The sequence below is a fragment of the Hyperolius riggenbachi genome, chromosome 6, assembly GCF_040937935.1.
Source record: "Hyperolius riggenbachi isolate aHypRig1 chromosome 6, aHypRig1.pri, whole genome shotgun sequence".
NCBI classification, from domain to species: Eukaryota; Metazoa; Chordata; class Amphibia; order Anura; family Hyperoliidae; genus Hyperolius; species Hyperolius riggenbachi.
The window spans coordinates 358,383,456-358,397,024 of NC_090651.1; the positions used below are offsets into that span (position 1 = coordinate 358,383,456).

A 13,569-nucleotide genomic window follows, 5' to 3' on the forward strand; every position below is an offset into this window, starting at 1 on the left:
AGGTGACTGAGCGTCTACTTCATTAGCGGAAAAAGCAATTCTCAATTATTTCAATGCTGAGGACTCTTCTGCACGGCGGAGGGACGCCTGAACTGCAGATGGTATTCTGTGACATTTTCGTAACAGGGTCACTTCACCTTAAATTGATATTTCTATTTTGGGAAGGAGCTGGTGGGGGGACTCTTCCCGTCAGTGTCTTACGGGTTTGATGCGCGTACAACCGAGACTGCTGGCCTTTAATAATCCAAGCTGGAGGTCTTCTGAGATCACAACTGATAAAACAGAAGGTATTTGCGCTAATTCAGCTTCAAGTGAACGACTGTAGTCTCCCACAATGCATCAATGCTGAATATGCAAATTATCTCTTGATGACCCTGCATGCCGGGCTTACATTCAGAACCGCTGGTGTACAGCACACCTATAGCTTATACATGTTACAGAGCCACATCAAGCCAACGTGCAGACAGCCTGTTTCAGACTGTTGGTCCTCCTCAGTGCATAGCAGGGATTGATATGTCTCTATTGGATAGGGGCATGGACAAGAACATGGACAAGAACAACAGAATAGCCAAGCAGCTCGGGGTGACCCAAACCACTGGTAAAGTATAGGCTAAAAAAGACCATGGGAGACCACAGTCATTCACTTTGTGCTGAATTATCATTTCGATTCTACCCGCCGTGCAATGCTGCCCCCCCCAGACCCCATGCGCAGCCTGGCCAATCAGTGCCAGGCAGCGCTGAGTAGTGGATCGGGACTCCCTTTGACATCACGACGTCAGTGACGTCATGGCGACGAGGGAAGCCCTAATGGAAATCCCGTTTAGAACGGGATTTCCTGATGGGCCTGATCGCCGGAGGTGATCGGAGGGGGTAGGGGGATGCCGCAGCTCAGCGGCTGTCATGTAGCTAGCGCTAGCTACATGATAAAAAAGATCTGGTACTCAGTTTACTTACGGTTTACAGCTTACTGTTTACGGTGCCAGGGGCGGGATCAGGGGTGTGGCTTAAGTGTCCATCTTTCTTATCTTAAAGGACACCTGAAGCGAAAATAAATTAATGAAATAAACGATTGTATTTATCTTCCTTCTCCTAAAAATGACTTAAGATATTCCACAGTTTTATTTTATTTTTAAACCTACTTTTTAAGTTTTAACTGTTTCATTGTTTTTGCTCAATGACACATTCATTACAGTATTGCAGAGCTAAAATCTCTGAACTATTGACCCTTTTTATCTCTTTCCTGCTTTCAGAAGCCATTTTCTGCTAGGAAAGAGTTTTATAGTTGGAATTTCTTATCAGTGAGGGTCACACTGTAGTCACTGCGTGTCTGAGTCAGGACTGAGTCAGCCACTTACATACCTGGTATTCAGGGGCGTAGCAATAGGGGTTGCAGAGGTTGCAACCGCATCGGGGCCCTGAAGGGCCCTCCCTCAACTACAGTATTAGCTCTCTATTGGTCCTGTGCTCATTAGAATCACTTTTATAGATACTTTGAATAGTGGTAATCATTAACAGACTGTTCCCCGTCCCCTTCTTGCACCTCTGACACTGTGGTTGCCATTGGCAGGTTTTAGTGCACCGTAACAATTGTTTTGTATAGAGTTCTTGGGGGGTCCCATTGTAAAACTTGCATCGGGGCCCACAGCTCCTTAGCTACGCCACTGCTGATATTTAACTCTTTCAGGCAGAGAAAGAAAAAAAGGAACACAGCAGGCACTGTACATACCCATGTCTATCTCCTCATGTCACACGTCACCTCGGGTATCCTTTAAAATGTTGGGAGGTGTGCTTATACTGCACGACATATCCCCCAATTGCTAGTTTGAAGTGTGGAGACTTTTGGACTTTATCCATCATGTGTGTCCCGCCAACCATCAGCACCTCTGTTGAGTTCAGCCACAACCAGCTGTTAACTGGCAAAGAGCAAAGGAAAACTTTAACAAGCCTAAATTACAATTTCTTTTTTAAGAAAACCTGGTAAAACATGCTTGTGATAACAGGTATTTTCTGTGTTTTTTGTTTCCTGTGGGTGTTGCAGGCCCCCACTGTGCCGGAGAGCAGGCGGTTTGTTACCAAGCACAGCAAGAAGGCACTGAAGGCCAGCCTGACGCTCGGCGTCCTCCTGGGCATGTTCTTTGTGGCGTGGCTGCCCTTCTTTGTGGCCAACGTCGTCCAGGTAAGCTGGAGGGAAAAGGTTTCGCTTGCAGTCAGATGAAAGGGGGGTTAAGGTTAGGCGTGTGTGTGGGTGGGAGAGGGTTAAGGATAGGTGTGGGGGTGGGAGTCGGGTGGTTAAAAGGAACCAGAGGTGAGAGGGATATGGAGGCTACCATATTTATTTCCTTTTAAACAATGCCTGTTGCCTGGCAGTCCTCCTGATCTGTGACTCTAACACAATTAGCCATAGACCCTAAACAGGCATACAGCAGATCAGCTACTCTGACTCAGCTGGCTCAGGTGTTACTGGATTAGCCATACACTTGTTCCAGGCTTTTGACTCACACGTCTTACGCCAGAAGAGCAACAGGGCTGCCAGGCAATTGACATTGTTTACAAGGAAATAAATATGGCAGCCTCCGTATCCCTCTCACCTCGGGTTCCCTTTAAGGTTAGGTGTGTGATGTTGATGGTTAAGTTTAACCACTTCTGTACCAGCAGTCTTTGCCCCCTTAAAGGACTTACGAGTACCTGCATGATGTTTAAATGCACGGAGGACGCCATCCGCGCCCTCCGTGCAGTTCCGCCGGGTCCCCTTAATGAAATCGCCCCCCGTGCCGCTCGCGACTCCACAGGCCGGGTCGGGCTCTCCTGCCTCTACTAATATGGCCGCCGGAGCTGGCCGCAGCTGCGCAGTCCGCATTGCTGCGAGTGCAGCTGCGCAGCTCTAGGGCCTCCCCCCACCGATCCACGCTACAGTGCGTGGTTCGGGGGGTTGGCCCTAGAGCTGCGCAGCCAGTCTATCATGCAGGTACTTTACTTTTTAATACCAGTTGCTGGACTCTCCTGTTGATCCTGTGTTTCTAATACTTTTAGCCACAGCCCCTGAACAAGCATGCAGATCAGGTGCTCTGACTGAAGTCAGACTGGATTAGCTGCATGCTTATTTCAGGTGTGTGATTCAGTCACTACTGCAGAAAAAGAGATCAGCAAGACTGCCAAGCAACTGGTATTGTTTAAAAGGAAACATCCATATCCCTCTCAGTTTAGGTTCCCTTTAAGGACCAGAGACTGCAGGTACGGCAAAATGACAAATCGCCACACATACCCGCCACTCGCGCCGGTCATGACGCTGTCTCATCGCCACAGGCGCTTCTTTCTGCCATCTCTATGACCGCAGAGTGCTGACAGCTGGTCAGGAGCTGCTTTCATTGGCTCCTGACGCTGTCTATTAATGGAAGCCAACGTTATTGGCTCTCCGTGATCACGCGGTCAGGAGGCAATGAAAGCGGCTCCTGACCTGCTTACAGAGCTCTGTCATCTTATAGAGGCCAGAGCGAACAAACTGCAGCAGGTGCAGAGCAGCGAGATCGGCGGTAATGACGGGGACGCGCGATTCAATAGGACGTTGAATCTACATCCAGCCAGAACCACAGCACCACCTGCTGGCATAGATTCACACTGCGTCAGTCCGGAACCAGCATGAGAGGGGTTTTTTGGGTTGGACGTCAGTAGTGGGAGGGTTCAGTGTGAGAATAGGGTTGGATACAGCTGTAGTAAAATATTAGTATTTTTTACTGATATTTTACTATGATCATTTGGACTGAAATATAAGTATATCAGTTAATACACCAATATTATACTATCAGGTTTTCGAGTGCCCAAATTGCCTTGGCGCCCTTTTTGCATGTATGCAGTGCAGCCATAGCGCCTCAGTATGTGAACTGCAGCTATAACACCCCCTGTATATCAAGTGCAGATGTAACATCCCCCAACCCTTTGTAGAGGATGGCAGATAAGGGTGGTCTATCAGATATAGTTACTGGGTTTCATCAGCAGGTTCAGTTTCTCTCATGTTTTTCTATGTATCTGACGACTCATTGCCATCGATAGATATCATTTGACAAACCCAAGACAGCTCCAACCCAGGACACGTTTAAAGGGAACCAGAGGTGAGAGTGATATGGAGGCTGCCATATTTATTTCCTTTTAAACAATACCAGTTGACTGGCAGTCCTCCTGATCCTGTGTCTCTAATGCTAGGCATACACGGTCAGTTTATGTGCCGGTATCGAGCCAGCGGCTCGATGCCGGCGTATTCCTGCTCGTCCCCGGGGGGATCGAGCGGGGAATCTATCTAGCGGGTCACAGACCTGTTGGATATTATCAATCGAGCCATCAGCGGCTCGATTGATAAGTAAAAAAGGAACCATGTATATTTAGCACTAGCTGATTGCCCGGCGTTGCCCGGGTATGTATTTGGCTAGTGTTGGCTCCGCCCACTTTTTCTAACCCTAACACACAATTACTCAATGACCAAGTTTGTGAGCTTTGCGGTCTTTGGAAACAATAATTTGCATTGAAATGAAAAAAATCTGATTGGCTGTTTGTGGTTCCACCCCTTTTCTGAATTTGAACCCCAGTCACCCAATGACCAACTGTAGCAGGTTTGAGGCCTGTGCCATTAACAGTGCAAGAATGGCAGCAATTAAATATTCCCCTTGAGAAGCAATAGGTGAAGTTTGATTCACTTTTGTAGGCTCCACCCACTTTTCTGAATATTTAACCCAGTCACCCAGTGACCAACTGTGCAAAGTTTGAGAACCCTACCATTAACAGTGTAAGTATGGCTGCAGTTTACATTTTCCCAGTGAAATTTGCATTTGTCTCCACCCACTAATGACGTGGAACTGCCTGTGTATGTATTTGACCGGTTTTGGCTCCGCCCACTTTTTCTAACCCTAATGCACGAACACTCAATGACCAAGTTTGTGAACTTCGGGGTCTTTGGCATCAATAATTTGTATATTCCCATAGAAATTAAACAAATCAGATTGGCTGTCTGTGGCTGCACTCCTCTCCAACATTTGAACCCCAGTCACCCAATGACCAACTATAGCAGGTTTGAGGCATCTGCTACAGCCCCGTTTCTATGGGTGTGTGATACGTGCAATCGCCCGGGGTGCTTTATTGTGCGGCAGGAGGGGGGGCGCCGGAGCGGGGGAACGGACATAATAGTTATAACTCACCTTCTTCATCCGTTCCCCGCAGTTTCAATATCTTTCCTCTCCCGGCGTCCGTCGCCTGGTAACAGCGCCCCCTGTGATGACATACCGCATGTCATCACAGGAAGCACTGTGACTAATGAGATAGATGCCGGGAAAGGAAGGACATTGAAGCAGCGCGGGTTCGGCGGAAGCAGGTGAGTTATTACTATTATGTTCGCTCCCCCCGCTCCTGCGCCCAACTCATACCGCCCATACCAACTAACCTAAACTGTGGGAACCTACCTAACTAACCTAAACTGCAGGAACCTACCTATTTATCCTACACTGCAGGAACCTACCTACCTAACTAACCTATACTGCGGGAACCTACCTAACTAACCTATACTGCGGGAACCTACCTAACTAACCTATACTGCGGGAACCTACCTAACTAACCTATACTGCGGGAACCTACCTAACTAACCTATACTGCGGGAACCTACCTAGCCAAGCTATACTGTAGGAACCTACCTAACTATCCTATACTGCGGGAACCTACCTAACTAACCTATACTGCGGGAACCTACCTAACTAACCTATACTGCGGGAACCTACCTAACTAACCTATACTGCAAGAACCTACCTAGCCAAGCTATACTGTGGGAACCTACCTAACTATCCTATACTGCGGGAACTTACCTAACTAACCTATACTGCGGGAACCTACCTAACTAACCTATACTGCGGGAACCTACCTAGCCAAGCTATACTGCGGGAACCTACCTAACTATCCTAAACTGCAGGAACCTACCTATCTAACCCATACTGGGGGGACCTACCTATCTAACCTATACTGGGGGAACCTACCTATTGAACCTATACTGGGGGAACCTACCGATCTAACCCATACTGGGGGAACCTACCTATCGAACCTATACTGCGGGAACCTACCTATCTAACCTATACTGCGGGCACCTACCTATCTAAACTATACTGGGGGCACCTACCTATCTAACCCACACTGGTGGCAACTATACGGGCTACCCTATACTGGAGGCACCAACGTAGATAACCTATAAAGCAGGCACCTACCTATCTAACCTACACTGGGGGCAACTATGCAGGCTACCCTATACTGGAGGCACCTACGTAGCTAACCTGTTCAACCTGTACTGCGGGCACCTATGCCTGGCTCCATGGGGGTGGGGTGGGGGGCGATTTTTACACCCTCGCCCTGGGTGAAATTTAGCCTAGAAACTGCTCTGATCTGCTAATACCAGTGTAAAAATGGCAGCAATTTAAATATTCCTTTTGAAAATCAACAGGTGAATTTTGACTATTTTGGCTATTATAGGCTCCACCCACTTCCCTGAATATTAATCTCAGTCACCCAGTGACCATCTTGGCAAAGTTTGAGATCCCTGCCATTAACAGTGAAGAAGGGCTGCAGTTTACATTTTCCCATTGAAATTTGTTTTTGGCTCCGCCCACTTTTTGTAAACTGGACACACAGTCACTCAATGACCATGTTTGTGAGCTTTGGGTCCTTGGCATCAATAATTTGTATTTTCCCAGTGAAATGAAACATCTGATTGGCTGTTTGTGGCTCTATCACAGGCATGGGCAAACTTGGCCCTCCAGCTGTTAAGGAACTACAAATCCCACAATGCATTTGCCTTTATGAGTCATGACTGTGGCTGTCAGACTCCTGCAATGCATTGTGGGACTTGTAGTTCCTCAACAGCTGGAGGGCCAAGTTTGCCCATGCCTCCTCTATCCCCTTTTCTGAATTTGAACCCCAGTGACCCAATGATCAACTGTACCAGGTTTGAGGCTTGTGCCATTAACAGTGCAAGAATGGCAGCAATTTTAATATTCCCTTTGAAAATCAACAGGTGAATTTTGATTGTTTTTTTTAGGCTCCACCCACTTTTCTGTATAATAATCTGTGCCATTAACAGTGCAAGAATGGCAGCAATGTAAATATTCCCCTTGAAAATCAAAAGATGAATTTTGATTGGCTGCTGTACACTCCACCCACTTTCCTAAATATTAATCCTAGTCACCCAGTGGCCAACTGTGTCAAGTTTGAGAACCCTGCCAATAACAGAATGGCTGAAATCAATCTAACAAATCTGATTGGCTGTTTGTGGCTCCACCGCCTTTAGTGAATTTGGTCCCCAGTCACCCAATTACTGACTGTATCAGGTTTGAGGCCTCTGCCATTAACAGTGTAAGAATGGTAGCAATGTAAATATTCCCCATGAAAATCAATAGCTGAATTTTGATTGGCTGTTGTAGGCTCCACCCACATTTCTGAATAATAATCCCAGGCACCCAGTGGCCAATTGTATCAAGTTTGGGAACCCTGCCATGTAAAAAATTAAGTTTCTGGCACCGCCCACTTTTTGTAACCTTGACATATAGTCACTCAATTACCAAGTTTATCAGCTTTGGGATCCTTGGTATCAATACTTTGTATATCTGATTGGCTGTTTGTGGCTCCGCCCCTTTCTGAATTTGAACCCCAGTCACCCAGTGCCCAGCTGTACCAGGTTTGAGGCATCTGCTATTAACAGTATAAGAATGGTTGCAGTTTAAATATTCCCTTTGACAATCAAAAGTTGAATTTTGATTGGCTGTTGTAGGCTCTACCCACTTCCCAAAATCTTAATCACATTCACTCAATGACCAACTGTGCAAAGTTTGACAACCCTGCCATTAACAGTGTAAGAATGGCTGCAGTTTATATTTTCCCAGTAAAATGTGTTTTTGGCTCCACCCACTTTGTGTAACCTTGTCACACAGTCACTCAATGACCAATTTTGTGAGCTTTCAGGTTCCTGGCATCAAAATTGTGTGAATGGAAGCAGTTTATCCAGCAAAGAAATCTGATTGGCTGTTTGTGGCCCCGCCCCTTTAGTGAATTTGGACCCCAGTCACCTAATGACTGACTGCAGCAAGTCTGAAGCCTCTGCCATAAACAGTGTAAGAATGGCAGCAGTTTAAATATTCCCCTTTAAACGCAATAGGTGAATTTTGATTGGCTGTTGTAGGCTCCACCCACTTTCCAAAATCTTAATCTTATTCACCCAGTGGCGAAGTGTGGCAAGTTTGAGAACCCTGCGATTAACAGTGTAAGAATGGCTGCATTTTTTCCCATTTAAAAGGAATGGCTGAATTTTGATTGGCTGTTTTATGCTCCACCCGCTTTTCCTGGATTTGTAACCTCGGTCACCAAGTGACCAACTGTGCCAAGTGTGGGGACTCTGGCTTGATTACTGTGAGAATGGCAGCCTTTTACATTTTTTCCATTGACTTGAATGGGTGGAATCTGATTTGCTGTTTGTAGCTCCACCCAGGTGGGCAGGGGGGCCGCGAGACCCCCAGAACCTATCATCCCAGGTAGTAAGGAACTTGTATACCAAGTTTCGTTCAAATCGGTCAAGGGGTTTTCGAGTGATCGCGGCACATACACACACACACACATACACACACACACACACACACACACACACACACACACACACACACACACATACATCCGATTTTATATATATAGATTACACTTTTGGCCATAGACCCTGAACAAGCATGCAGCAGATCAGGTACTCTGACTCAGGTTTTACTGGATTAGTCATATGCTTGTTCCAGGGTTTTGACTCCGACACTGCGTATGCCAGAAGATCAGCAGGGCTTCCAGGCAAATGGCATTGTTTACAAGGATAAATACAAGGACACAAGGATAAATATGGCTGCCTCCATTGCCCTCTCACCTTGGGTTCCCTTTAAATCAAATGAATGAAAAAAACCACCTGTTTAGTCTGGTATTTATGATCACATAACTTTTTTCCCTGCACACATCTCTATGTACCAGTGACGTTGCTAGGGGCTTTGATCCGGGGCACTGCCCACGAACAACTTGTTGCCATGGTGCCCCGGATCAGACTGAGCGGCAGGAGGGGGCACTGGGCGGAGCGGCGCAGGGGGGGGGGGGGGCACCTACCTAACGGAACCTACAGTGGCAGAACCTACCTATCTAAAATTGCCTATTGAATATATTTAAGTTACACCACTGCTACGTTTATGTACATTTAGCCCCACCTATGACCGCGCCCATTCATTCCCTCTTGGTGCCCCAGATCTCCCAGGAACCTGCTATGTACTGATCTGAGACAAGCTTATGTACTTTTGACCCAATGGGGAAAAAAGTGCTTTATAAATGTTTTGTTTTCGCTGTTGTTGTTATTGACAGATTCCACTAGAGGGAGAGACCCAGAAGTAGCTTCTTATGTAAACTCAACACTCCACTCCTCCCTGTCAGCCTCTAAATTGGAAGGCAGGTGAAGGATCGGTTCAGGGGCCCAGCTGAGGTTGCGACCTCATGACCTATCAGCAACCCCTGACATGGGGCTCTTTAGCCATTGCCCAGTTTGCACCAGTTACAATGTTGACCCGGGGTTCCCATATACTACAAAAAGCACCATGTTTACTTTCTCACCAGTTTCCACCATGGTATATATGCCTCTGTTCTACATGGATTGCAAATGTTGCCTTGACTACTGTCCTGATCTTCTTGTGTATTGCAGGCAGTCTGTGACTGTGTTCCCCCCGGACTGTTTGACGTGCTGACGTGGCTTGGTTACTGTAACAGCACAATGAACCCCATCATCTACCCCCTCTTCATGAGAGACTTTAAGCGAGCGATGGGGAAGTACCTACCTTGCTGCAGACGCTCCAGAGTCATCTCGCTCTCCGTGCGCAACTCCAACAGCGCCCCCCGCCTGGGCCTGTCGCTGCGCAATGTCTTGACTCTGCGTGGAGAGACAGACTCAATGTATTCCGCTACTTTGGGCAATGAACATCTTCTGCCCAATTATAAGGACCACAGTACTGACCCCTTACCAGTCACTGCGGCAGACTCTGTCAACCTGTTTGACCTGGAGCAAGAGATGCAGGTCCACCAGCTGAACACTCCTATGGACTGAGGAGCCACCAAGAGCCATCTAGTACCACAAACTGCACTTCCATCTCTTTGAACACCAAACATTTTCATGGGGATTAGAACGTCCATCATTTATCGGGAGGGGCTACTTTACAAAAACAGGTGCAAAGAAAACCAGGACAAAAGTGGAGACACTACCTAGATCAACCTATCAGAATCCTTGCCTTTGGCTGGGTTCCCACTTCACTAGATGCACAACGCCTGAGTGTATACGCTGTGCCCCATCACATGTCCCATTACGTGTTCCCACTTCTCACAATTGTGCATCCGTTCCACTGGCGCCGCTGCCGATTGGGTCTTGAGCCGCTGCTCCACTGCACTGGACATTTTTGCTAGTAGATGGATCGGAGTTCTGACAGAAACAGGCTCCCATTGGATTTCAATGGGAATCCTGCCTAGCAAAAGGGAGAATTCTCATTGGTCCACCTGTCAGTGAACCAAGGAGAATCCTTCCTGTTGGTAAGCCAGATTTTCACTGTTTTGTTTTTTGCAATCCAATGGGAGCCTAATGCTTCTGCCCAGTATATATCATCCAAGTGTCCCGTGCAGCACAGCCAATGGGCATGGCAGCAGCAGTGTTGGACAGGAGCTGACCGTAAACACAGAAGAGAGGTGATTAGAACAGGAACGTACTTGGTGACTAGCCTAGTGGCAAAGCACCCTGTCCATTCCCATAGGCTTAATTTGATTCTGTCGGTCATCCGCTTCGTCTGCAATGGGTGAAAAATTGTGCAGGTTCCAAAGTTGCGTTCTACTTATGCAACAGTTCAAACAGGCTGACAAGTGTACATGAATCCAATAACTAACAAAGGATCTGTGAACATGTCTGCTTCTCCGATGCGGAAATGGTCATTTTTTTGCTAGTAGGAACAGAGTATTATGCAACTCACACTCTGGTTAGCTGCTTCAGTTTTCTTTGCATCTGCTTTTGTATATCAGCCCCAGACAGACTCAATAAAAGAACTATTGTTATCACTCAGCAAGGGAATATGTATTTCTTACGCATCTTTTCATGCTTGATGAAGCTCTTTTCACAGAATTCCTCATGGTCAAGACAATCATGTAACCCAAGATCCCATCACACAATAGGCAGCTGCAAGGAGAGGAGGTGTCTCTCAACCAATGAACAGCTCTCACTCCTTACCTGACCCCACCCACCTTCTCCCTCTGCTGGTGAGAGATTAACTCTTTATGACCATCACTGCAGCTACAGCTCAGCAGAGTCTCATCCTCTTACCTTTTCAGTTCCTCCCTCCTCGGTGTGTAGTAAAGCATTCAACCCTTCCTGTTCCCTCCCTAGTGTGCTTCTAAAAAGCATATAAACCTTTTATCACCCTCAGCTGATCCACCATTACTCACGGCTCTTTAACCTTTTCTATTTACACCAGTGAGGTTTTGGGAGAGGATACATTTTTTTTTAACACACTCAGCAGAGAAAGAAAGACAAGACTCTTCTGAGATGTTGCTGCAGTACAGCCCAGAAAGAGTTAATCTCTCACCAGAGGGAGGAGGTGGGTGGAGTCTTGTGACCTGTACACACAGTGACTGGGGCTACCTTAGGGACCACCTGGGCAATTGCCAGAGAGCCCTGAGCCAGCTGCTGGCCCCCTCCAGGTCTCCCCCAACTGTGTGTTCCCCTGCAAAGTTGTTTGCAGTGTAGTAACTCACCTGTCCTGGCTGGTGCACCCCCCAAGGGCTCCATGCGTTCCCGTCGCCCCCGCAGGCTGAATCATTTCAGTCACCTGGTGGAATGTTATATAACATGTCCTGGGTCCTGGAGGAGAGGCGCCCCTGAGAGTAGGAAGATGGGAGTGCACAGAGCCACAGACTAATGGAGGAGCTCAACAACTGGGAGAGGTGAATTGCTACATTGCGAAAACTCTCTGGGGACATTTTTTTCCCCAAAGGTACACTTTAAGGGCTCGTTCACATCTTGGGCGTTTTTGCCCTTTTTTCAAGCGCGGGTGATTTTCATAATCGCCCTAAAAACACTTGTGCAATGATTCTCTATGAGAGAGTTCACATCTGAGCGGTTCGTTTCCGATCCGCTCAGATAAGCGGCGCACAGGCCATTTTTGAGGTGATTCCGCCTCAATGGAAGGTATAGGCAACCCGCAAAACGCTCACAAAATCGCTTTGTGCATCGATTGCGTGAGCGTTTTTAAGAATAAATACATTGTATTTATTCTTTTCCGGTTCTTGCGTCAGGAAGTGAAAAAATGCAATCGCTCTGCAAAAGCGCTTAGAAAAGTGCTTAACAAAAACGTTCAGCGGACAGAAATCGGGGAAAAAAATGCTTCAAAAACCGTCCAACGTGAATGGCCACACGAGCGGAACGCAATGGGAGCAAAGTCTCAGGGCCCTTTCGCACTAGGTCAGTTGCATTGCAGACAATATCGTTGTATCGCAATGTGATGGGGCTTTCACATCTAGTGTAGCGCAGAGCGGCGGGTTCCCACACAGTAATATTGTAGGTAGGTTGTGTGTTACCAGGGCGACGCGTGCGTTTACAGTGAGAGTGAGGCATACTTTCATTGTACTGTACGTTCGCGGAGCAACTTTTACCGACTCCGTTGCTACTTACACAATGCAAAAGGGCCCTAGAAGTAAGGGAAGTCTACTATTGGATAAAGGTCACTGAAACTCCTTCCTCTGTCCAAAAACTAAAAAGAGAATGAAAAAAAAAAGTTTAGCTAAGGCCTCTTTTCAATGGACAGTTGAACTGTGTGCTCAGAAAACAGTTACCGGGCAGCAGCAAGCAGTTGAGAGAGTTTGAGAGGCATTTCACTGCCTATCAACTGTCCGTGGAAAAGAGGCCTAAGGGTAGGAACACACTAGGCAGAATCGCATATGCATTTTCCACTATGTACTATGGAAAGCGCATATGCTATTCTGTCTAGTGTGCTCCTACTCTTAGGCTGCTTACACACCAAGACGTTACAGGCGCACGTTAGTGCGCCTGTAACGCTCCCCCAACGCACAGCAATGTAACACAAGTGGGCTGTTCACACTGCCCACGTTGCGTTACATGTAACGCTGCACGTTCTGTGCAAAGTGCAGCATGCTACGGCGTTGGAGCGGCTATAGCCGCGTTAGACTGTTTGCACATGCTCAGTGGGGGGCAGAGAGGAGGCGGGGAGAGCCAGCTACAGTAGCCGCGCACATGGCTACTTAATATTCACTGCACTGGCGGGCGCTGATTGGCCGGCGGGACCACGTGATGCGGAGTGTCTCGCTCCGCATCACGTGGTCCCGCTGGCCAATCAGCGCCACTCTGGGAGACATTATAGGACTCGAGCCGCCTAACGCGGCTCACTCTACCGTCGGCTCTTGCAGCACCATACGTTGTGTTAGGTGCACGTTATGCGACCTTAACGTGGCACCTAACACAACGTCTTGGTGTGCAAGAAGCCTTAGGCCAGA

General features: G+C 47.5%; 1 protein-coding gene across 1 annotated transcript in view; it reads left to right on the forward strand.

The window, feature by feature from the left end:
* HTR6 (5-hydroxytryptamine receptor 6) overlaps positions 1 to 13,323 on the forward strand; it is a 52,684-nt gene extending 39,361 nt beyond the window's left edge. Inside the window, exons 2-3 of the mRNA XM_068241748.1 lie at positions 2,039 to 2,176; positions 9,731 to 13,323. Coding sequence (XP_068097849.1) covers positions 2,039 to 2,176; positions 9,731 to 10,129 — 537 coding nt within the window. The 3' untranslated portion in view covers positions 10,130 to 13,323. The remainder of the gene's footprint in view (positions 1 to 2,038; positions 2,177 to 9,730) is intronic.
* Positions 13,324 to 13,569: the final 246 nt, after the last annotated feature.